This window comes from Mytilus californianus, unplaced genomic scaffold, assembly GCF_021869535.1.
Source record: "Mytilus californianus isolate M0D057914Y unplaced genomic scaffold, xbMytCali1.0.p SCAF_7, whole genome shotgun sequence".
NCBI classification, from domain to species: domain Eukaryota; kingdom Metazoa; phylum Mollusca; class Bivalvia; order Mytilida; family Mytilidae; genus Mytilus; species Mytilus californianus.
The window spans coordinates 9,927,712-9,955,507 of NW_026262723.1; the positions used below are offsets into that span (position 1 = coordinate 9,927,712).

The 27,796-nt window shown below is 31.9% G+C and overlaps 1 protein-coding gene across 1 annotated transcript; it reads left to right on the forward strand.

Annotated features, from left to right (window-relative positions):
• The first annotated feature begins 1,424 nt into the window (after positions 1-1,424).
• LOC127710158 (somatostatin receptor type 2-like) lies at positions 1,425-27,796 on the forward strand. Its single transcript, XM_052215893.1, has 2 exons — positions 1,425-1,614; positions 23,890-27,796. Exon 2 carries the CDS (start codon positions 23,929-23,931, stop codon positions 25,144-25,146), a length of 1,218 nt encoding a protein of 405 aa, XP_052071853.1. The 5' UTR covers positions 1,425-1,614; positions 23,890-23,928; the 3' UTR covers positions 25,147-27,796.

Here is a 27,796-nt window from a genome sequence, read left to right on the forward strand (position 1 = left end):
TTTTAACATCATAAGGGTTTCGAAGGTTTCATGATGAATAATATTTCTGACTACCCGACTGTTTCACAAAAACTATCAAAGTAGATTGCTCTTCTATCATTGGTTTTAATGTTTGAAGGTATACATCTCTGTGTTTTCTCAAAAAAGAAATTACAGAGATGAAATTTAATACTTATTTTAACTTAATGTTAACTTTACTTTTATAAAAATGCATTTTTTTTTAAAATTTCAATCAAAATATTTACTGAGAATTTCTTTCCTGATTATATAATAAACATAGAGCTTAATTTATGACCAAGTGTCAAAATGGTGAAAAGATTGATTTAAAACAAACAAATTAGTGTTTTATGACAATGTTCAAATATCAATCTTTTTATGCAGGAAAATGTATAAAATAAAATGTAATAATTAAAAAAAAACTCTATCTGATACACAATGTTGTGTTATTCATTTAGAATTGTAATTTGGTCATTCTAGTATTTAAACCACTTTATTTTTTTTCTTTTCAAGTTCTACCTTGGGCAAGGCTCAATCTCCGAATTCCCTCTAGTGATTTATGTAAAGTGGGAAAAATAAATAGAATAGAAAATCAATATTCAAATGATTTTGTTCTTAGTTAATCAAAAAATCTTAAATTCTGCTTTAGTTTAATCTCCAACAATATGTTAAAGATATATTAAGTATGTGAAAAAAGTAATGCCATGTAATGCAATGTAATGCATGAAATTACACAACTTTTTGCTAAAATAATGCATTAAATTACAATTACATGTAATGCAAAAATTGCTGCATTACACATTACATGCAATTACTTGGAAAAATGTAATGCATTACCATGCATTACAATTACAAATTTGCATTACCCCATGCCTGCTATTAACTCATTATCCGTTCTTTTTCAAAATAAAACCGTTCAAATTGAATATGTACGCATATGTTACATGCATGGTATGTCTGAATGATTTTTTATCTTTGGTACGACCCCTCTATTTCATTGTAGGTGTCATTAGTCGGTATCGAGAGTTGTTGAACAGGTCTATTACGATGTTCAAAAACAATTTAAGTAAACATAAACTATCAACACCTTATTCCCAAAATGATAAAACATGAATATATAACAAATGACAATCATGCGAGGTTCTTGATCTGTAACAGGCAGAGCATGTGAGGTAAAATCATATTTTTTAGATCCCAATCCCCGTCGTCGAACCCCTTTTAATCCCTATTAATATTTTGTAATGACAAATCTACTCAAGTTTTGCTTTCACGATATTCAAAAATCATCGGATGAGACGATCAATATTATCTTTATTGTGCTATAGTATCCATACTATGATTGGCGGTCTGAGGATAGCTTACGCGCAATTCAATTACATAAAAATTCGTATGGGTATAAAATATATCAGGAAGCTTGTGTAATTATTTCCTAGCTATGATTGTAGAGGAACGGCGATTTTTTTGTTTACAGTAAATTTACATTGTTAAGATAGTTGTTGATTAGTATTGAGTTTATTGGAATTAAGACAAACAATGATGTTATAAGACTTGACAAAATCAATCGTTGAGCTGGGAAAACTTTTACATTCTGTGCTATGATATGAGATAATCTACAAGGTAAGACAATTGCTGTCGTTAGTGTTATTTTTAATTATGCTATTGGAAATATAGGCATGATATTCTCAAACTTAATTTTAATGAAAATGCATATTTTTGTTTTAATAGAAAGCAAGTTAAACATTTCAATATTCCATCAACTAGACTAATTGGTGACTTCACTTTACTGGTATTGCAACGTAATTGAAATAGAACCAACAAAGGGTGTGTATAAAGCAAATTGTATATTATATAGAGTACACTGTTTGATGAAATATAGATATTTTGTATTCCCAGTTTGCAACAAAAAACTAGAAATTCAAGAAGAAAATTGAGGACCTCCTTCAAAAATTTAATTGCTTTGAATCTAAGGCAACGTTTTATGAAAATTATGAAATGGGAACTTCAAAAAATGTATTTACAGTACTTATTTTTCTAAGTAACTTAAAATGATATGTTTTTAAAATATACCTTATTTTGCATCCACATATTCTAAAATCTGGTCTTGTTAGTATGCTTTTTAACTTTATTAGAGATTTATTTGTTATCTACCAAGAATTGTATGTTTAAAACTGTTGATGGCATATTTTGTAGTGTACATGTATATAAAAAATTGTATTGTTTGCATAACTTTTGAATATTTTGGAGAGTATACTAGTATATTGTTATGTAGTTGATTTGAAAAGCTCAATATAAAGCCCGACTTTAGGTTGTTTGTTTACTAAAAATCAATCAGATAATAAAAACATTGATAAATAGTTACATTGTTTTTAAAATTACTTTGTATTAATTTACAAATGTATATGTACACACTGAATTAAGGATGCTTATTTGAGAATTCTGTTTACTGGAAAAGAAGGGATATGTTGTATTAAAATTTCATGACACAAAATCCCTACATGCAGTTGGCAAAACAAAATACAACGGAACGGTGTTTTCATTGTTGTTCAACTTCTTTAAAGGTACAGCAAGGCTTTCAACAAGGAGCAAAAGCTCACATAGTAATGCAAGTTCAAGACGTACTGACTCTAGCACCAGTTTGAGCGCAATTCCTTGTCAGATGAAGATAACATTCATATTTGTATGAAGAATTAAGATGCGGATGCGGAATTATATGAACAAACTACAGGTTAAAACTGATAAGGAAATCAAACAATTACTGTCTGTCATAACGTTTTGTTAATTTACATATTTCATAGGATGTGAACAAATAAAATGTTCAATGAATAAACTGTAAGATGCCAATTGATTTACATTCATAAGCTCGAATTAATTTAGTGAGGTACTTTTGACTGATGGGCAGTTTAAAATTAAAAAAAGATAAATGCACTTAATATATAAATTACCAAATGAATAGTATTACTTACATAACATTACATTCAAAAGTCAGGTGTACCAAAATGTGTGGGTTTTTTTTTGCAAACGGAGGGAGAGAAAAATAAACGTTTAAATCTTATGTATACTGACGTACATTAAAAACGCAACACTAGATTATTCTTATTAATTCTCATTTTCAAATATACAATTTTAGTAAAATAAATGTATAAACATCAATTTCATTCATTACTTCATTGTCAAAAAAAAAAAAAATGTTCTCAGTTTGAAATTTGAATTGATTACGTCATGGTTAATATTTAAATCATATGGTATGCACTGAAAACCTGTTTTGTTTCCTTACCAATGGATATGCCACCGTCGAAGTCAATGACTGCGTAACCAGCTCCTGAATGATTGACAGAAAGGTCGACCAATTCTGTTGGTATTTTTTTTAGTTCTATTTTTAACCTTTTGATTTGGCATCTGTACCATCCATTACAGTGTGTTTTGGCAATTATGCGGTTCAAACTTTAGGGCTTTAAATGTTTGTCTGCAGTCGATTCTTTGGCATTTCAGTATATGGGAAACATTTATGGCATGAATCTGTCTATCATGACATTCGACTACTTAATTAGCAGTATACGTTGCGGCCGTAAACATGTCTCGCAAATGACGTTATTTAATCTTTCGTTGACGTGGCGTTGTCACTATGGATCTGAACATGGGTGGTCATCAATAAAACCTGTCTGCCTGTATCGTGGTTGTAAGGGCAGTAAAATTAGTTTCTTAGCTGAAACTGTCTAGCGACAGCACGTTCACGTATCACTGCCTACAATATTCTTATGGCCTGATTTAGATTTTCATTGCTCATTTTCGGCAATATGAAGATAAAACATTTTTTTACTGATTTAAGTGTGGGTATGGATTGAAAGAATTGTTTCACAAAGAAAAAACTTTTAAAAAAACGCATTTATTGGTTTCAAATATCGCTTCAAGAAATTCGTGCGACTTCAATAATCCAGTATGTTCAATTACCTCAGGAAAGTCAGGTATTGCATTTTTCTAAACAGAAAGAATTATGGTAAGCATGAATAGTAGTTATATGAGGATCAATCATGATTTGGTAAAACAAAAATCACCTTAATGTGTGTTGCGTTTTCAAAGTCCGTCAGTATATAATGATCAATTGTTGTCTGTTTATCGTTGTATGGCAAACATTCTTTGTATACATGTACATGTATGTTGGACGATAACAGATTAAACTATCGATCAAAGAAGATGGTTCTGCAAAGTGGGATGACCGGGGCGGGAAATATGGACTACCACTGGACGACAAGTGTATTTTTGATAGGGCAGACATGTTAAGTCTTACAATATGATAAAGACGGACTACGAACAGAGCTGTTGCGCTGATTTTGTAAGGTACAAAGAGCGCGACACTATCTAAATACAGACCTATATATTGAACGTCCCCATCCCGACATGACATGATTGCGTATTCATACATGTACATCCTACTCAACCAAACAGACACCAGATTCGCAGGGATTTGACTGCCGGACGGGAGAAATCCATATAATCATATTTCTAAACCTCTCTCACCCTGTTATTTTGTTTTATAATTTTAGCAAACATTCTTAAAGCTTTAATTAAATATCTGGTTAAATATACGCAATAAAAAATCACGTGGATAAAATCTGTTAAGCTGCATCAAAAGTTTTACTTAAATCTTATTTAAACTTAAAACAAAGCTATATATTGATTCTCTCGTTTGCCTGTAAGATTTATTTACATTTGACTGAAGTAGCAGCATGTGAAATATGGTGCTGAAGGGTTTTGTAGTTACATGTAACATGGATATCTTTCCTGGGATCGGGCAATAACAGTGACTCTTCGCGAGTGTTAACTTCGCCCATCTAACGCCTTTCATGTCAATATTATTGATTTTAACAATCTATTTGCGCAGGGGAACATTTTCGCGTAACTTACCTTAATATCACATAATAAGCGAAAATTACCACGTTTAATTAATAAATGTTATATTCGTTTCTAGTATGAGTATTGCCGTTTAGTACAAGTGAATGAAAATAACGCATCCGAAAGTCTTTTCCTTCATCGGAAACTCTCAAACAGCCAAGGATGTATAAAGACAGGAATACGTGTGGCGCTATAAGATGCCATTTACACTTAGTTTTTATTGTTACAACTTGTACAGAGAGCGCTTTAGACCAAACAGAATGATATGATGAATTAATATTTACCAAGGCACTTAAATAAAATTCAAACTTTCAGAAGCTGTGAACAAAGTTACTGCATTGTGTTTAGAACCTTGTTTACTGCATTCAAATGGTCGATTGTAATCCCGTTGTACGAAATTAATAGAAGGTAGATACATTTTTAGAACCAAGAAATGACAGAAAAACTCTTGCAATTGTTTTATTTTTATTTGGAATTGTACGTACTAGTCAAGTAGCAATAATTAACGACATCTTGTATTTTATGAAATGGCGATTGCATTGCTTACTACCAGGATATAACGAAATTACATCCAACTCAAAGTGAAAAAAAAGATGTTCAACATATTTTTATTTTATTGAAATTTAGTTTCATTATTCATTTCGGACAGAAAATTTCGATCACCAACGTAAAGTTTATGGCATATCTGAATATAAACTTTCGAATATAAATTCTAATATGACGTTCCTTTGAAATTGCAACGTCAGTTGTATTTTGGACAACACCGGAGATCAAAATGGACATTTGTGTTGGTGTTGCACGCTGGAAAATTAAATAACATATTTTAATTAAGTTCACATGTATCTGTTCATTTGTTATGATAAAATCGTGAAACGGGTGATTTTTTATAACGTTTTTGCTTCATCAAGTTGAACTCAAAATGGCTGCCTTTCGAACATGTTTTATAGGTCCACTTCGAAGTACTAAATAATTGTTATAAATTTTCCTATTAGAATCGAAATAATTATATCATGCCATGCTCCATGCCCATATTAATATAGATAGACATTAGAGGTGTCAACATTTTACACCTCGCTTACGCTGGATATAAAGATATTGACAAATATAATGCCTACCCATGTTAAAATGAGCAAGAATTATTTCTTAATTGTAATATGACGTTCTAAGTAGAAATTTTCTAAACTTTCTTTATTACATGTACATTGTAATAGAAACAAAAAAATTAACCCATAATTATTTATTGACGTGCGCAGTATAAATTAGGCAAACATCTCTCCATTAATACAATAATAGATGTTCACAAGTTCTCCAAAAGATAATTTCCGCAAATTAATAACACGATATACTATAAGAATAGGAAATATTGTCATTTCGTCTATTCACATCATTACAAACTGACGTACATCTTAACCTATGTGTCAGAACCAGATCCTAGTTTTATTTTAGGAAAGGGTGTCTATTGTTATAGCGGCATAATATTTTGGTCAAGCGGAATGGCGATAAAATATGTTGGCCAAGTGTAATATTAGGATACAATCGTCTATATGCCGTTTTGTTTTTCTTTGTTGACATATTTGTTTGTTTTATAGTGATTAAGATTATAACACAATGCTGACTGTTGTACCCCTATTTTTGACATGTTTACCTATTATATCTGTTTGTTTTGTTCACAAATTGTTCTCAATATAATGGAATTTTATGCGACTGTCATACAAGTGAGAGGTTTAGCTAGCTATAAAACAAGGTTTAGTCTGCCATTTTCTATAAAAGGAAATGCCTGTACCAAGTCAGGAATATGACAGTTGTTTTCCAATCGTTTGATGTGTTTGAGCTTTTGATTTTGTCATTTGATAAGGGACATTCCGATTTGAATTTCCTTGGAGTTTGGTATTTTTGTTATTTTACTTTTTACTTTTATATTTGATGGAGGATTACTCTTCAAATATAATATATGTAACATTTTTAGCGTTAGGATAAATTTTTGTTTTTGTGGAAGATTACTGAAATATGAGGTACAAATCATGGTTACCGTTATTGGAGGAAGTCACGTGGTTTTGCTACAATGGCGACATGATATTTTGCACTTTTGGTATTGGAAAGTAATTGATTAAATAATCATTTCTCTTCATTTAATTTCTATTGAAACTTTATCACAGTCACGAACATTTGGTATAGATTGGTTTTACATATAAGGTTAAAAGGAAGTAAATAAAGATGATTGGCGCCACCAAGATTTCACATCCAAGATAATAGGTAGAAGTAAATTTATTTTCTGCTGCCCTAGTAATTAGAAATCAAAATTGAAATAGTGAGAAATGAGTGTTGGCCATTGGTGTAGAAATAGCGAGAAATTTAGAGAAAACTATCTGTGACGAGAAACATTTTCTGTGCCAAATTTAGCAAGGGGTGTTCTTCATTTATACTATTTCGAAAATTCCGGAACCGTTGAGTACCCTTAAAAATGCAATTTTTCTATCAAAAAAGCTGCGGCACCATATGTGTTTCGCAGTTTCAATTACACCCAAAGGTGTTGATAATTCAGATTTCGACATTTTTTTCAATGGATCTTTGATAGGGAAAACGCAGAACCAAAAAAGGCTACCATTGTCGCCTATGTAAATAATTACTTCCTTGTAACCTAAAGCGAAATAACGATTTCTGGCGCATCACTGTATTTTTCGAGATATTTTAGAAATTGGAAAGGTAAATTAATAACTACTAAGTGATAAACTGTATCATAAGAAATTTTCTGATCGCCATGAAACTATAGTCTATATCAAATTTTTACTGTTTTTTTATTCTTCTGCCTAAGGGGTAGGGTTCATTAACCTACTGTAAGAACGAGAATTCTGAAAAGGACTCTGTCTTTAATCATTTCTCATCATCCTCGAAAACACTGCATGTATTTAGGCATATATAAAAAAAAGGGGGGGGCTTATTTTTGCTGACGTTAGCGACATTTTTGTATTTTAATGGTAAAAATGTGCCAAAATGCCCCTAAGATATTAAAATTAGTTAAAAAATCAAAGGCTGTACATGTTTCTCCTTAGAATCGTCAAATTGAATGTTCTGCACACGATTCATATAAAACACATACATGTAACAGCAATGATAAATTCTTAGTTTGAACATTTTTATAGTCTATTTCATAAAATATTTTGACTCTTATGCAACGGTGTTCTTATATTCGTGATAAAGACATATAAATTGGACACAGTTATCAAATCATCAGCCTAAAGTCTTTAATAGGCCTATATCGAACTTTATTAATCAAACACCTCGTTTTAAACATATCCAAACAGTCAAAATAAGCTGGTTAATGGCCCCAAGTTTGTAAAAAGTAACGTTTTCTGTAAAGGGGGGTACCTGTAAAGAAAGTCATTTTAAATGGTGAACAAATGTATCTTTAATCCAAAAATTTGAACTTAAGCAGCAGGGGAATATAGTAATCGACTAATGTAAGGATTGTCCGATTTTATTTCAATACATGTCGGTATAGGTTAAAAGGAAGTAAATAAAGATGATTGGCGCCACCTAGATTTCACATCCAAGATAATGGGTAGAAGTAAATTTATTTTCTGCTGCCCTAGTAATTAGAAATCAAAATTGAAATAGTGAGAAATGAGTGTTGGCCATTGGTGTAGAAATAGCGAGAAATTTAGAGAAAACTATCTGTGACGAGAAACATTTTCTGTGCCAAATTTAGCAAGCGGTGTTCTTCATTTATACTATTTCGAAAATTCCGGAACCGTTGAGTACCCTTAAAAAATGCAATTTTTCTATCAAAAAAGCTGCGGCACCATATGTGTTTTGCAGTTTCAATTACACCCAAAGGTGTTGATAATTCAGATTTCGACATTTTTTTCAATGGATCTTTGATAGGGAAAACGCAGAACCAAAAAAGGCTACCATTGTCGCCTATTTAAATAATTACTTCCTTGTAACCATAAGTATGCATGTATTTGCAGTAGTCAGTGAAGAGTGATAACTAAAATATTAGCATGTACATGTCATCTGTCACCTGTTAGAAGCCCTCTTCCATAAGACCATTTGAGAATGAATCAAACCTCGCGAGATCATCGAAGGATATTCCAGAATTACATATCATGCACTTATAAATCGCTATCCTTCATGTACGTTCTTTACTTCCACCCGATCGGATTTGATGCGTGTGGAGTATTAATGTTATCCGTTCTATATCCAATGCTTAGGTTCTAGAAAGATTTAAATTATATAGTGAACCAGCAAATGTCAAGTTCATTATATACCGGTATGTTATTTTTGTGTAACTACCGATGAAATATAATTATTGCATGTATAAGGAAACGTTGAAGTGACTATAGACGGAATTGGCTGCTCTGTTTAGGTCAGTTTAGTTTTTGTACTCATCATCGTTTCTTTCAAAACTTTATGTATCGAATATATTTTTAATTAGGAAGTCGTTAAAAACTTTTGCTGTTGACACATACACATTTTCAATGAGCTTCATCATCATCAATATGTCATCTTTTAATTGAGTGGGTTAACATCATCCAGTGTTGACCCCCGCCTTTAATCACAGTGCATACGAAAAAAGTTCTACAAACTTTCACTGTGTTACAGTAAGTAAAAGTTATCTAGTTCGGAATTTATGAAATTAGAAATATTTTACATAAATTATACGGGCTTGTAACAGATTTAATGAGGTTTTCCGTGATTGTTACATACTTATCACTCAACTATAATATGTTGACCTAAAAAAATTAAAAAAATGTGTCGTTTGGATGCATTTTCGTTGACGTTGATATCCCTGATGTCAGCTTTCATTCATGTAAACACTAACATATCCAAGCTGTTATATTGATCAGTGACTTTATCATTTATTTGAATACATGATATAGAGAACCATTATTATTGCCAATAAAATTTATTGCAATTCTTGTTTCTAAATTACTTTTTATACATTTGTATAGATTGTACTGGGAAATTCTGGAAACCCTAAATGGCTTTTATTTATAACTAAATAACCATGTATAATGATTAGATATTATTTAACTGTTATACGTTACATAGTTTATTTGAAAAGCAAATTAAGCAATACAGCTTATGGGTATATCAGAAATAGTTACATCCAATTTATAGCTGTATATTTTTCTGGAATATAATCGGAGGCAATACTATACAAAATTGAAATAATATTATATAAATGATTTAGAGGATCGTCAATACCTGTGGCGTGTCTTAAATAATTTTCTGAATTAATTAACGTATAATTTAAATGCTCTTGAATATATTACTTGCACACATTGTTTCATTCATTATAATCGAAGAAATTATTTGTTGTTGGGAAGCATGAAAAGAAAAAGGTGAAGTGCAGAGGGGATTAAAACATTGACCAGGTGTTAACTTATATGATCTGGAAGGGCAAGCAGTAAAAGAGAGGCAAACGATACCAAAGGAACATTCAAACTCATAAGTCGAAAATTAACTGACGACGCCATTACAACAAAAGAAAAAGAATAAAAGACAAACAACAGTATATAACACATTAAACATAGAAAACTAAAGACTGAGCAAGACGAACCCCACCAAAAACCGGGGGTGATCTCAGGTGCTCCGGAAGGGTAACATGTTTAGGCTTCACTAGTGACACCCTGCTGCTCATGTTCTGTAAAAATCTGGTGATACGTCGCATTCTGTGATGGGCATTTACGATGATTGATTGATTTTTGGTGTTTGACTAGCACTCCACATGCAGAACTCTTGTCTATATCAATGCGGTCAGTTTTTATTGGTGGAGGACGCCGGCGAAAACCACCAACATACGACATCAAAACTGACAATCATAGTCAACAAAGATCGGCCGGAATAAAACGCACCTTGCTACGGGCGGTATTTGAACTCACTGTATCAGCGTTGACAGGCTAGTGATCTCTATATAGATGAACGAATTAGGCCACCTCATTTACCTTTGGAAAATGATAACATATTGTAACATAAAAATAATAAAGAATTCATTCTATAAGTTGAGATATAAAGACAGCATATTGTTCAGCCTAACAATCAGGCATAACTTAAAAAAACCTCAAATGACCGGGTTCCACATAACGCTTTAAATACGTCTGTGAACCGGATTGTGATGTAGACCGCCAAAATATATATAAAAATATAATGCTCCAAAAATGTTATACAAGAGACGTTTTAAACCTTTAGATAAAAAAATATATTTAAAAAGTACGCATAAAACGGGTAATTTGTTTCATTGAATTCTTCCATAATATTAGGTGTATTGAATCCGTTTATTTGTTCTGAAATTCCTTTTTGCACGAAGATCTGGAATAAACAATGATTCAGTGAATACATAAAATATGTTCTGTTTAGAAAAAGACACATTTCCAGCAAAATCACACTGTTTCAAAGTTCTGAAAAAATCTTCAATTCTACATTAAAATTTTGTATGTGTAAGAAAAAAATTGTCAGTGATACATGTATGTGGAGGACCGGGGTTGGAATCTGTGCGATTTTCCTAAATAATTTTTTTTTACGTCTACATTTATTTGATCGAAAAAGAAAATAAAATCAACAAAGGCATTCACTCAATTCCATTGTACACAAGTCTGGAATCACAGTCTTGGTTAAACCCTGTATGATTACACAACATATGTGACGTTTATTGAACGTTTTCGATTCATCAAACACTTCTGAATTAATGATAGGTGATTAACTCCAATATTTGTGAAAACCTTATGTCCAACCTCCATTATATCAAGGGGTTTTCTTTTTCTTTATTACTCAATTAATGGTATATGTTTATCTTTTTTAACAGTTGCATATTCTGTCCTACGTCTATGCCCAAGAAATGGCATTACAAAAATAGTTTAAGAGAATTAAGGTTTTTCTTTTCTTTATTTCATAGTTTTCATGTAGTACTACCGGATACTTTTGTTTGTTATATGGAACACCCTCCCTATCTTATAATGGTTTTGTCTTCAAAACAAGACCCCTAGAACGATTTTCTTGACATTTTCAGAAGTGACACTATTTGTTGGCAATAAAAAAGAGCAATAAAAAAGTCTTTTAAATGAACAAAAGTTGCAGTCACAGCAGATTATATTCTTAATTACTACAATTAATCATCAACCACACTTGGCTGTTTTTCTAAAGCATGATAGTTTAAATATGTGGCAAGGAAAGGACAAGAATAAATCAAGATTTTATCTATTTTAATTTTTGCTTACTTAATGATGTCATTATCCCAACTAAGGAACTGACTCATCATTTGAATGTGTGTGGGCCATTCTTTGCGTAATTAATTGGGTTTTTTTTCTGAATGTCTGGGAAAAACATTCAAAAGGAAATTGAAACAATAAATATTTTTTTACATTGTGTTTCAACAAATACTCTTCTTCCTATTTCTTATTGAAAAAAAAGTTTGTTTTGGAATAGGTCAAAAAGAAAAGAAAGAGAATAGTAAATAAAATCCGGTTTCAGAAAAGGTTTATTAACTTTTCAAAATTTCCTACTTCAAAAAACCATACTATATATATTTGTTTAGGGGCCAGCTGAAGGACGCCTCCGGGTGCGGGAATTTCTCGCTGCATTGAAGACCTGTTGGTGGCCTTCTGCTGTTGTCTGTTCTGTGGTCGGGTTGTTGTCTCTTTGACACATTCCCCATTTCCATTCTCAATTTTATGCTTCATACTATGGTATAGTAATTTATACCATACCATCATAGTTACAATACCATGGTACATGTACCATGCATGATTACCAAGGTATGGTGGTATCCGTACCATACCAACATACCATAACACAACCATACCACTGTACCATACACTGTTTTACACTATGCCTTAACTATTTTACATATTGTGTAGTTTGTATGGCTCAATCATTTAGATATAACTTTCTGTGTACAGTTTTGTTGATTGTCGCTTATGTGTTCATCTTTGTATTCCCCGCCTACGATAGTAGGAAGCCATTATATTTTGAAGTTTGTGCGCCTGTTCGTTATTTGGTCCGTTTGGTTTATGTGATTTTTTAAAATATTATGCCAAATAACGAGGTTGACTAAATTACACGGTTGACTGAACACGGAAATGTGACATTGTGAAACCACTGCATTCTCGGGTTAAAGCTTTTGATTACGGTACTTGAAGACTTAAAAGCTTGAAACTTTGTACACATATCAATTACGATGCGGACCTTCGTAATTCTCAATACACGATGTTTTTCTCTTGTGCTGATCTATACGTGTAATCAGATAAATGACATATCAGTGCTATTTTTCAACTTGGTGTGAAGTGAAGTAATTATTTCTATCTCCAACTGTCATCAATTATAAACTGTATTCAAACATTTCATGAATGGTGATGTTTTTGTCACAAATAATAATTATTTCAACATTGTTTATGTCTAGAAAGAAGAAGAAACAGTTTCCTTAATCACCTTTTAATAAGTAACATAATCACGAGGAATGTGTTTTATGGCGGAAACGGATGTTTCAAATAAACAATTATGTACATCAATTAAAACATACATCACAGAATGATACATTACACATGGTTTGCATGGAACCTTGCTTAAATAGTTTTCTGTAAAAACTAAACATTTTAGAAGAACAGACATATTTATTCCGTATGCTTTTAAACCGTTCTGAACAGTTTGATGAATTTTTATAAACCACACGTGGATTGAATTTGTCTTGTCAAATATCTGACCATATACATTCAGATCATTGCAGTCTAAATAAGCTAAATAATTCTAGAGAAACATATTTTATATGCACCTGTCATATAAGTCAGGAGCCTGTTGTTCAGTGGTTGTCGTTTGTTGCTGTGGTTCATAAGTGTTTTTCGTTTCTCGTTTCTTTTTTTTTTATAGATTAAACCGTTGGTTTTTCTGTTTCAATTGTTATACACTAGTCATGGTGGGGCCCTTTATAGCTTGCTGTTCGGTATGAGCCAAGGCTCCGTGTTGAAGACCGTACTTTGACCTATAATTGTTTACTTTTTACACATTGTGACTTGGATCGATAGTTGTCCCATTGGCACTCATACCACATCTTCTTATTTATATTTACCACGTCACCACATTGACAATATCCAACCACACTCGGAAAACCTCGAAATTTAAAGTTTGGACACATTTACCATCTCGAGTGCATCAGTATCGTTAACAACGGGTGTTGTTGTAGAATTTATATGTAAAATGTAACCCTCCTTTTTTTAAGATTAAAAAAAAACTAATGCAACTAACGAACAAAAACAAACTAATAAGTACTGATATATTTAGAAAAACAAGTTACGTCAAAAAACTTTTATTACATTTTTTCTATTTTCTGTTTTGCGATCAACGGTTGTCTGTTCATTGCTTCAAAAACATTATTATTCGTGATTTTACATTTGCCTTTTCGTTAACCGCTTATGACATAACAATCGCACCATCATAAAACGAAGGTACCACACCTTTTTTTCTTATTTTCAGTGGGTCAGGCATTAACAAAAATTTTGTTCAGTAAATCGTTTTTAATTATTGGATTCAGAATAAATGGAAAATTAAGGGCCAATGGTGACCCTTTGATCTCTATATATTCCCCAAATCTCACTTCTAAAATCTTTATAAGTCTCATGAGACAAATGGCGATTCTGTAATCTAAGATGGCTACTGACGATGTTTTCTCATCTGACATGTCTCAGAAGAGCGATACAAACCCAAGTTAAAATACATGAAAAACAACATTTTCGTGATGAGTAGACGTGCGTTATTTCAACATTTAAGTTGATTTATTGTTATGATAATCGTTGAAGCTAAATTTTTTAACAAGTTTAATTTCATAACGCCTATCTTAATTTCATAACGCCTATCTTAATTTCATAACGCCTATCTGTTATCTCTGTTCACTGCACAGATAGAACTAAATTTGTTATGTAATGTGACATTTTAACTCCTGTCTATTCAATGTACGGTTGAAACTAAATCTGTCTAATAACATTCATTACACCTCATTGAAATATGTGATAAGAATTTTATATTGCAACATTCGTACTATACCGAATTAAATTAGATAATATAATACTGCAAAAGTTTAAACCATCCACGACTTCAAACTAGTAAATCTCATCACTTGATAATACAATTGTGGTATAAGTGCATTCATCCCGTGCATTTCTCTTGACATCTTCTTCGGGTTTGTTTGCTGTATAGGAACGACCATTTAACTTTAAAAAGGAGGGGTATGGTTTGTTCATTTTGATTTTTTTTCTAAACATGCAAGCATTAAATTATGTTTAGTTTTAAGAACTAAAAATGAAATTTAAATGCCGATGCTCTCAACAAGAAATTGTGTTTTTCCTTTTCTCTGAGCATAATATTTTGTTACCTCCCTTTCCTCAGAGTTAAATTGTCCCATGTATGGTTTTAATTTTTTAGTCTGTTTGGTAATAAATTAATAATAAGATCTATTATGTTACATCTTGTGATCCGTTTATTTGGCAATCGCCAATGGCAGTCAGCAGGGTTTAAGTACATCAGTTGTTCGACGTGCTAGTCAAATGTGTTTTGTTAAAATATACTTTTTCACTCATTTGGTCTTTTGGAAAATGTTGTTTGTGCTGTATTTAGACCCCTCTACAAAGAAATTTGTTTTGCATTCACACGTATAAAAATTGCGGTTTTTATCCAACGCAATCATAGGTTTGAACGTTGTTTTCAATTTAGACTTGTTTATATTTTTTCGTTTGGGCTTGTATTATATTTGCCTTCGGGTTTATATGAACCGTTCATCCTATTTTGACTCTTTCAAAATTCAAGAGTCTATCCTAAATTGAGGTAAATTATATGGCCTTCCAAAAACCGTTTCGATTCCTAACATCACTGAAGAGACATTAATTGTCGAAATCCGGATATGGTGTACACATTTTTGCATCTCATGTTTGCGGTATACCATCTTTTCCGCAAGTTTATTGTTTTCTGTTTGGTAATAAATTAATAATAAGATCTATTATGTTACATCTTGTGATCCGTTTATTTGGCAATCGCCAATGACAGTCAGCAGGGTTTAAGAACAGCAGTTGTTCGACCTGCTAGTCAAATGCGTTTTGTTAAAATATACTTTTTCACTCATTTGGTCTTTTAGAAAATGTTGTTTGTGCTGTATTTAGACCCCTCTACCAAGAAATTTGTTTTGCATGCACACGTATAAAAATTGCGGTTTTTATCCAACACAATCATAGGTTTGAACTTTGTTTTCAGTTTAGACTTGTTTATATTTTTTCGTTTGGGCTTGTCTTATATTTGCCTTCGGGTTTATATGATCTGTTCATCCTATTTTGACTCTTTCAAAAATCAAGCGTCTATCCTAAATTGAGGTAAATTATATGGCCTTCCAAATACCGTTTCGATTCCTAACATCACTGAAGAGACATTAATTGTCGAAATCCGGATATGGTGTACACATTTTTGCACCTCATGTTTGCGGTATACCATCTTTTCCGCAAGTTTATTGTTTTCTGTTTGATAATAAATTAATAATAAGATCTATTATGTTACATCTTGTGATCCGTTTATTTGGTAATCGCCAATGGCAGTCAGCAGGGTTTAAGAACATCAGTTGTTCGACCTGCTAGTCAAATGCGTTTTGTTAAAATATATACTTTTTCACTCATTTGGTCTTTTCGAAAATGTTGTTTGTGCTGTATATAAATTATATATAAATTATATATATATATACAACTCGTCTAAACATCAGCCCAACAATGTTAGATCTGTAAATTTGCTTTCGCAAATTGTTTGTTCTTTCCTCGCCGGGATTCGAACTCATGCTACTGAGATATCGTGACACCAAATCGCCTGCACTGAATCCGACGCGCTAGACCACACGACCACCTAGGCTTCACAATAATACAGCTTTCGGTGGCAGGATGTTACCTTTCCTCGTCATTTTTAATCTAGCCTCGTAATACAGTACATTATATATAAGGCATGAAGATGGAATATATATATATATATATATATATATAAGAAAATTAATTAAAGATAATAACGGTTTCAATTCATCACTTTTACTAGCGCTTTCGCTGCTTTCACAGATCTTCAGGTAATGTCGGTTTGACCCCAAGTCTATCAGCAACAATAGAGTCACGTGACCGTGAAAATTCCGAAAAACTACGGATGAGACAAACCTCATTTTTACTTACTAAAATACCACTGTCATGATAAAAACTTATTGATCAAAATAATCTTGAATATACATAGTTTTAACTTGTCAAAACTTAAACATCAAATCAAAGTCCTTTATTCTTCTTTTTATCTTCAAACTTGTAGTTTGCAGCTGTTGTGTGAAAATTGTCAAGTCTCCTGATAGAAAAATCTAATTATTTTCGAGGAAACTAAAAATGATGGGCTGAATTTAAATTTAATAAAGCATCTCATTAAGACAAACACTCGACATAAATATCTAGGCAATAGAGTTTTGGATACGCAAACGTCAAGTTATTTTCAACACGAAGCGTTGGTTTTTTGCCGATTTGTGCAAGTGGTTATCTCCTCTTGATATCACCAGTCAAAAATAAAAACCCAGCAAAATGAATAAGAAGGAGTTTACTCTACAAAAATCCAGAAGAAAATAATTGAAATTCTATTTACAACTATGACATTATAATATTAAGAAGAGATACTTCCCTACTTTTCAGAGAAGGATTAGAGGTAAAAATTAAAAGACAAAAAATTGGTAAAAATTAAGAAATGTCACCTAGAAACATATTTGAATTGATATAAATTAGCTTTGGCTGATGAAATTTTCTTTGTAATTTTTAAAATGGGATATGGGATCACTCCTTGTAGAAATTTTTTCTAACAATGTTTAATGCAATAAAACATATTTTATACAATTTAAAAAATAAATAGTACTGATCATTTATAGAATTATACATATATTTTATATTCTAAAAAGTGGGACCAAGAGTCACAATAATAAGTTTCTTCAAAGTAAAAAAGCCTTTTAACTCAAGCCTATGTTTCTTAGTTGAACAATACAGTACTGCCTAGATAATATCATACAAAAAAAGGATAAGTATACCAAAAATATGACAGAAATTCTGTAAAAAATAATACTTAAAATTATATATATTTATAAACAAAGACTGAAAGTATAGTATATTTTACCTTAATAATTGGATATTTATATCAGAAATGAAAGTTGGTGGGACAAATCTTGTGCCTTTTACTTAATGATCAATGCATTGTTCAATTTATCAAGAATTTGTCATTTGAATAAATTCAATTTTGTAAGAAAACATCTCTATGAATTTTTCTTCTTTGACTTGATAAGCTAGTTTTTGCACTTATTACTGTAGCTTATTTAGTAAAGAGATAATCAAATTATAAGCAAGGTTTTTAACTTATAGATATGAGGGGGTGGATAGCTTTTGAGGGAGGTGGGAGGTGGGAGAAGAGAGGAGGGGGCGGGAGGCGGGAGACAAAAAAATAGGTGGGAGAGAAAAAAAATTCTAAAAGTGGGAGGTGGGAGATAGGGGCGGGAGGTGGGAGAAGGGGGGGAGGGTGGGAGGTGGATGAAGGGTAACCCCCTGTCCAACCTCTCAGATATAATTAACTGACCTTCATTTCATTTTTCATATGATTTTTCCTCCAGAAATTTTCTTTACAAGGTATTTTCTATTGCTATTTTTTGTGCTTTTGGCCATCATTAATTTGTCAAATTTGTATCCAGTATGAATGAAATTTTCTAAGACGTACAGTTTCAAACGCAATAAAGATGATCTTTGTTTCACTTTTCTAATGTGTAAATTTTCACTATGCACATGACCCTGACACAAAGGAGTAGGGGCATTAAGGCCCGGTTTTTGCCCAAGAAAATAAAATGTTTGACAACTATACCAAAATAATTTAATTTGGGATGTAACGCGTCTTCTGATTGGCTGACGTTGTTTTGTTTATCAGCTCATAGACATAATTTTGTCATGTGACCGTGACGTCATCAACGTTTTTTCATGGTTTACTTCGGTTTAAAATGGAATTTAGAATTAAATTATAAGAAATGACTGTAATATTTTTTTCTGTCTATTCGAAATAACATAAAAAATGTGGTGCACACTTTAAAATAACCCGCTACGCGGGATATTCACTGTGCACCACATTTTTTATGTTATTTCTTCATAGACAGAAAATATATTACAGTCATTCCTTAATTGGTACATAATGTTAAGAAATATAAATGAAAAACATAAGATTTCTATCTGATGACGTCACAATTACGTTATATTATGTAACGTTTTCATGAAAATGATGAAAAATACAGAATTTAAGCAGTTTTTCCATCGTTATTTCCATTGTGGAGACATCGTGCGCAACCAAGAAACAACAAAATGATTTAAGAGAAGCTTTATTATAACTATTGACATAATCTCACCAAATTTAAAGTTGTTTCCTCGGATGCGCACATACTTTGCCAATCTAAAATTTGATGAAAAACAAGGAAAATCAAGAAATTTTACAAAATATAAGAATTTCGTCATGGTTTGTTACTATGGTTACTCGATCAATGTCAAATTTGTTTTTATTTTCTGAATACCTCGTACCTTAGTCTAGTTAGGACAAATTTAAGAATATGTAGGATAACTTTTAAATTTGCAGTAATATTTGGGCCAAATAAGGGCCTTATTGCCCCTTCTCCTTTTTGTTAACGTTATATGACGTGTGTTGAAAAAAAGAAAACAATGTCACCGTGTGTAGGGGATCAAGAAGGGATTTAATTACTTTGAAATGGAAGTATCGTATGGACTTGTGAAAAACAACAATTTTTAATCACAATTTCATTCATATCTCTAATAAAATCAGTATTTTAGAGTACTTTGGAAACAGGTACAATGAAAATAAGTTGAACATTCACTGTTTTAAACAAGAAACGCAGCCAAAACCAGCTACAGATTGACATGACTGGTGGTCACTAAAATTGATGTATTACAGTAAAAAATGATGGCTCCATAATTATGTAGAAATGTGAAATAGGTTACCCGCTTGCATTTAAGATTTTTATCGTTCTTTTCCGTATTTGGATACGCAAACGTCAAATTATTTAAATTCGATGTTTTTGGCGAACAAAAAAGATGGCTGATAATTTTTAGAACAGACAGGATAAAGAAATAGCAAATACAAGTTATTTTGGACAATGTTTCTATGTCGTATTGAAACTATATATATATTGCTCACAAAACCTACAAACTTTAAAAATCAATTATAATAAAAGCATGACAAGTTGAAAAAAAATAGTTTAAACGTCGATTTTTTAGCTGATTTATTTGGCGGACTTTTTGACGTCATCGACGAATATAGCGCCACCTAATAATACCCCCCCCCCCCCCCCCCCCCCCCAACCCCCCCTTTCTATTGTTGCTGATAGAGCTTGACGATAACGGACGTTTCGAATTAAGGACTTGCTTACCAACTGATGTGACTTGTATACATAAGTGTTATAAAACAATTGATTGACGTTAACAATAGTATGACGTTAACAAATACAAGGGATCGAGACTACTAATGTCATTTTAAAATTGGAGTAAAGTCTTTAAAATGTCACGTAAAAATTAAAATATCATTTATCATGTAATTCCGGGTTGAGAAGATCTGAGAATGTTTATGAATAATTCTTCTTTCATCTTCCGGAGAAAATCCTTTTGACGATTGACATATACAACGGAAATATTTTAAATCGTCCATTATATATAGTATATGTTTCCCTAAAATCCTAAATTCTTCATTTAATTTTCAAAAGATTTTAAGAAATATATTGTTGGTTTTCTCAGACCGTCAAAACCCTATAAACAAGCGTAAACAAATCATTGAATACACAACTTCGGCCTACACTAACATGTACAAATGCAACAATACATAATCAGGCTATTATTTTGAGCCAAAGATAGGGATTGCCCGACTTGTTGTTTTAAGTAGTTTACAGTGATCACTAGGCTGAGAACACAGAGGTTGCGAGTTCGATTCCCCTTCGAGGCATGTGCATTCGACTCCGATTTTTTATTGACTAGAATTGCAAGTTTTCCAACAAAAGGGCGGTTCCAATTGCATTTAGTAATCCTGGTCGACCTTCTTTCGAAACCTATCTTTTTGATTTATTATATTAATTTGTCCCCGGTCTAAATATGCATGTAATGTTTCCCACTGGACGTAAATCAAACAACAATTAATTAATGCCCCCCCCCCCCCCTCATTAATGATTCGGTCGCAGAATTTTGCAACTTTGAACAACGATACACATTAAGTAACTTCATGGTGGTCGATATGGAGGATGAAAGAACTATTCTTTTCTCAAACAAAAGACTTTTGATGATGTAAAAATTCCTGTCCTTGTAACACTAATATAAAAAGATTTATTGCATGTTTTCCCATCAAGAATTAGTTAGAAGATTTAATTGATTTCAAGGCTTAAAATGAATGTATTTTAACATGAAACATATGTACTGCGTTTGTACTTGACGAATTGATCACAAACGATATAGAATGCAACCGCGATAAGTTCCTAAATATTTTTTGAAATATCTCAGATTAAAACTGTCTTACTTCAAACAAGCTTGCTAGAATCATAATATACTAATCGGAGTATCGTTTATCTTAATGAATGAGGAAACGTTATTTGACGAGATATTGACATTTTAATATTCTTTTAGATTGTTCTTTTATCGTCCAGTTGCAAATATTTGATACATATTCAAGACGATAGGAAAGTAATTGACGACCTAATTATATCTCGTAAAATGTCGTTGGTTTGAGAGATTCTATGTCAGCACTGCTGTTTTAAGATTTCCAAGTCAACCCCATGTGGCCACTCCATCAGACAAATATCCATTAACGGTGTTCAAGCATCAATCGGAATAACCGGCTTTTCGTATTGATTAGTTTTTTTCATAATACAACAGACAGAAATACTGACACTATGTTCACGCTTCGACTCACAATGATCCGACAACGATCAGTTCTACTCTCCTCCATTAAGGAGATACTTGAACATTTCAGAAGGTATAAATTAGAAATGCTCCGAGGATACCGAAAAGAACTTTTTTGTAAAACAGAGCGTTGTCGTAGGCTGGCCCTTTACCTTGTAACATACGGGTATCTCAGACACCCTTGTTGTCTGTCAGAGCCAAACAGATAAAAGACAGGGAACCCTTGTCTAAGCGTTGTCAAATCCTTGTAACCGAGGCATGGACCAATGAAATTGTTTAAATTATAATGTGGGTGAAATCGTCAAGGAGCGTTACCCCCCTTTTCAGATTCTTTCTCCAAAATCAAAGACACTGCTCTCTTTACGTTGTCAATTGTTGTAATTATGATTCAAACTAAGTAATATTTGACAAGTTTTTGGAAACAAAATTACTTAAGATTCTTTGATAATAATTCCGATGTATTTGATAATACAATAAAAACTTGACTTGTTTTGAAAATTAACCGAGATTGCATTGTAATTTGTCATTTTCTATTTCAATTATCGCCGCGATGTTGTCAATTTAATTAGATTTATCACTTTAAAATTCAATTTTGAATCTTTAAATTAAACACATTAGTTTCAATTGTCAGTTTTAAATTAAAGTGATGCGATTTTTTATGATCAAGTTTTTAATTAAAAGATGAGTAATTATTGGCTATTCGAATCCATTATTTGATTGATTACATGTAGTTCGCTTTATAGCAAGTTAGAACGATACGGATTTAAGATGAAACATTAGTTTTACTGAGTTAAATCAAATTTAAAGTGTCATGTAAAGTCGGCATGTCATACAACAAGAACATAATCTCTTTTGAGCTTTTATAACCGAGTCAGCAGCATGACAAAGAATAAGTTAATTTTGAAATCAACCCCTTTTTTTGTGTACTACTTTTATCAATGTTACAGGCATACAGTACTGTATGGATTATTCGGTTCGTGTGTCCGTAAAAGTGTTACGCCTCTGCTCATAAAAGATCCTATTATTAAAATTGATCATTAATTATACTGAACATGACATACGAGCATTTCTTTTTGCGTGATATTATTTTATTAAGTCGCTGGTTTTAGTAATTCAAACTTTAGTGTTTATTCTCCCGGGATTTACGTACTGTAGAGTAAATAATCCATTATTTCGAGGTTAAAATTTATAATTGACATAAAATTAGTACTGATAATCCGATCTTTATTAATAATGTATCTTATAAAATAATGAATCGTAACAGACTGAACCGTAAAACTCTAAACAACTAACTAAAGTCGAAAAAGTGCCTAATTTATAGATAAAAGTTTGGTCTCAAGGTAACCGATTTAGGAAGCAAAGTTCCTTTCCATTCCAATGCAATACTTTAACAATGTATGAGAGTTGATAATATTTGAAATCAGAAGGTTGTCATTTTTTGTCGGAATGTGTTTATTGTAACTGATTCAAGGAAAAAAATTCATTTCGTTCTATTGAAATAAAATTGATAAAACAATAACTGAAATTCGTTTTTATTTTATGTAACTCATCCAAGGAAAAGAATTTCACTTCATTCTACTGAATAGAATTTATATAACATTAACTAAAATTCGTTTTTATTTCAGGTAACTGATTCAAGGAAAAGAATTTCACTTCATTCTACTGAAATAAAATTGATATAACAATAACTGAAATTCGTTTTTATTTCAGGTAACTGATTCAAGAAAAATAATTTCTCTCATTTTACTGAAATAAAATTGATATAACATTAACTAAAATTCGTCTTTATTTCAGATAACTGATTCGAGGAAAAGAATTTCACTTCATTCTACTGAAATAAAATTGATATAACAATAGCTGAAATTCGTTTTTTTTTTCAGGTAACTGATTCAAGGAAAATAATTTCTCTTCATTCTACTGAAATAAAATTGATATAACAATAACTGAAATTCGTTTTTATTTCAGTTTACTGATTCAAGGAAAAGAATTTCACTTCATTCTACTGAAATAGAATTGATATAACAATAACTGAAATTTAATTTTATTTCAGAAAACTGATTCAGGGAAAAGAATTGTACTACATTCCATTATGAATAGTACGGACTATTACTACGTGTACTGTGATGAGAATGGAAAGAACGATTCCGACAATGATACAGAGACACCGGAAGTGAAGCTTAACAGGACGGCCATTACAACGTTTTTGGTATCATCGTATACCATTATTTGTATAGCCGGTCTGATTGGAAATGCGTTAGTTATTTATGTCGTTCTACGTTTTGCCAAAATGAAGACTGTTACAAACTTGTACATATTAAATCTTGCTGTTTCTGATGCGATGTTTTTAATAAGCTTACCATTTCTTATAACAACTACTGTTTTAGAACACTGGATATTTGACACAGCTATGTGTAAGATATATTTTGTATTATACTCAATCAACTTCATAACAAGCGTTCTAACTCTTACTGCTTTGAGTGGAGATCGATATCTTGCTGTATGTCATCCCGTATCTTCAGGGCGATACCGGACAACTAAAATCGCTTTCTTTGTCTGTCTCCTGATCTGGTCCCTTTCGTTTTTTGTGATGCTACCAATAATTTTGTATTCGACAACGATTCCAAATTCAAAAGACAAATCACATGACACCTGTACTGTAAAATGGCCGGAAGACCAACTGATACCTCCAGAAAAGGCATTCACATGGTATACTTTCTTACTAGGATTTGCGATTCCAGTTTCCTTAATCTTTGTATTTTACCTATCGGTTGTGCTAAATTTGTCCTGTGTTGGTCCAGGTATGCGCACTGCAAACAAAAAACGATCACGACGAAAGGTAACACGCTTAGTTTTTGCAGTTATCGGTGTCTATATTTTATGCTGGTTGCCTCATTGGGTATTCCAAGTAAATCTTACATTTCAACCACAGGACTATAGACTGAAAGATTGGGAAATATATCTTTTTAATGGTCTTACAGTTTTGACGTACGCTAACAGTATGCTCAATCCTCTACTTTATGCGTTTTTGAGTGATAACTTTCGGCGTTGTTTTCGCAAAGCTTTCAAGTGTGCAGAAAATCCTGATGCGGAACGGCGGTTGACAATCGAAAATAGTGTTTTACCAAAGAGTAATAAGAAGAAAACCAAAAAAGCTGTACCTTCAGTCAAAACCAAAGCAAAATATGAACTGGCGACATTGACAACAGCTATAGGAAGTGCCTTAATTTTACCGAATGATGGCCTTCTACAACCCTCTCACCAAGAAACAACGAGCTTGTATGTTGATAAAGAAATTCAAACAAGTTAAAAGATTCGCTGTATAGGATAGATGTCACTATGTATATATAAAAAAAAACATTCATCTGATAACAAACATTTAAAATTTGTCTCCAACTCCTGACTCTCGTTTTCGCATTTAAACAAAATTATACAATAACATATGTCAAGGAAATTTAAAATCATTTGTATTTAAATTGTGTTCGTGCACAGAAATATTGAAGTGCATCCAACTTGTAATATTGATATCGTGTAGAAATGTGTCGCCTTTTTAAACATTTCATCATTGTTTTAAGATAAGAATGTTACAATCGATAAGTTTGAATAATACACCTATGAGTTACAACAACGGAATCTCCATCTATTTATCGTTATGTTTAATCACGTAAGATCTTAAAGAGGAAGTGCCAGGTTTTTTTTCTGAATTTATTTCATTTACAGCTAGCTTAGAAATTTGAAAGATGTTAAAACCTACTGGAATTTGAATATTTAAGAGTCTAGATACTACAAATTGAAGATTTTAAAACAATTTTACACATAAACATGGAATCAATATGCTTTCAACGCTATACTTTGTTGTTGTGAAGACAGTTTTTATACAATATCGATCATTTTATCGGAACTTTTCTCATCCCTAAGCGTCCGTTGGGGGCAATTGGAACGAAACATGACAACACTCACCGTATGGGTATTGAGTTTAAAAATGTGTCCGATGATCCAACCTTCGAGTATACATGACCTCTAAGGCTAAACTATAACATGGGGGTAAGACGCAAGTAATGTCCATTACTTTTTGAACATATATTACTTGAGAAAATTTGACTGAGACAGAAAGGCTACGAATATCAAGATATACATTCCCTATAATTAGACGAAAACTCTTTATATGAGTTTTTACCCGTAAATGAGGATGTTTTTAAATCAATTTCTCACAATTTTTAATATTATCTTTAAAATTATAAACGATAAAGTAAAACTGTAAATCTCAAAAATTATCAGCAGGACAATATCTACATTTAAATCCTCACTGTTGGCAGTCAATTCTTTATAAGAGTTATTTCTCTTGGAAGACGCATTTTACCATTTTTATTTTTGTGTTGCGGATATAGAAGATAGAGATAGAGAACAGTAAACCGAAAAAATTATCATCAGGACAAAACTTCTTTTAATCAAAATATAAATCAAATGGCTGAAGTCAAAACTGCCAAGGAACTGTTATAGGAATTATTGCCCTTAAATGACAAATTTTACCATTTTTTTCATTTTTGCTCTTTATCTTTAAAACTAACAGATAGAGAGAAACTTTCAGTTGCATAAATGAACAGCAAGACAAGATCTACGAATAAGTATGTATGGTCGAAATCGTCAGTCGACTCCTAATTAGAATGATTGCCCTTTGATGACGACTTTTACCATTTTTTTGCGTTTTTGCCTTATATCTTAGATAGATAGAAACTTAAATAAGCAAAAGTGACCAGCAAGACAAGATCTACATTTAAGACAATATGGGGGAAATTTTCCGACGACTCCTTATTGTATTTAGTTCCCTTTAATGACGATTTTCACCATTTGTTTTTGCATTTTGCCTTATGTGATAAAAATTATTATATATCATAAATAGAAACTTTAAATAACAAAAATGATCGGCAAGGCAAGATCCATAAACAAGTCAAATTTTGCCGAATCGGATATAGTTAGTAGACTTTCACTCTTCATAGGAGTGATTGTCCTGAAATGAGGATTTTCTTTTGTGTTTTTATCAAAAACTAAAGAGGATAGAGAGAAACTAAACAGACTAAATGATCAGCAATACAAGATCAGCAAAAAAGAAATTTTTGTCATGAATTCGATTCGTGTCTACAATGTTGGAGAGAGTCCATTGTTGATTATGCACATAGACCTAGGTGAGCGACACAGGCGCTTTAGTTTGCAGTAACTATAAAAGTAGATAGAGAAAATGTGACCAGCAAAAATGACAATGATAGCGGAACAAAATGAATAAAACAGCATGTCCGAAATCGTCATTAATTTTTATAGGAGCTATTATCCTCGAAAAACGATTGCTGACGATTGTTTAAAGACACTATTGTAGATAGAGATCTAGTAAATCTGAAAACAGCAAAAAATTTCATCGGGACAAGATCTATAATGATAGGTAAATGTGGCCGAATTTGAGCGAAACAGACTACCTGGAATTTCTATTTTGCTGTTGATTAAGTTGAGTGTTCACAAACATACCAAATGTTTGACTTAATTAGTTGTAATGATTAAAAGAAATGACTGAGGGTTTATTTAATTAGCAGGTCGCCTTGGTTTTATTTCCATACACTATCTTTTTTTTTTTTTTAATTCGAGAGTCTTTCTGAAATGACAGGATTTAAAAAAAAACAAAAAACATTGCTTTTTTTCAAAATCCCATATGAAAAACGTGTGAATAACTGTGTTGTTCAATGTTTCGCCGTCTTTTGGGGGTGTTTTAATATGCTTAGCATAATTACATTGACTGAAATCATATCTTCAAAACATCTAAAAACCCTTTTTTAAAACACCTATTGGACGAGTGAAAGCGAAACCATTAGCACGTTTTTCATATGAAACAATATTAATTAACATTACTGTGTATTGTTTTTGTTAGATGTGTTTTAATGGGTATTGTAAAATAAAATTTTATTTTCGAACAA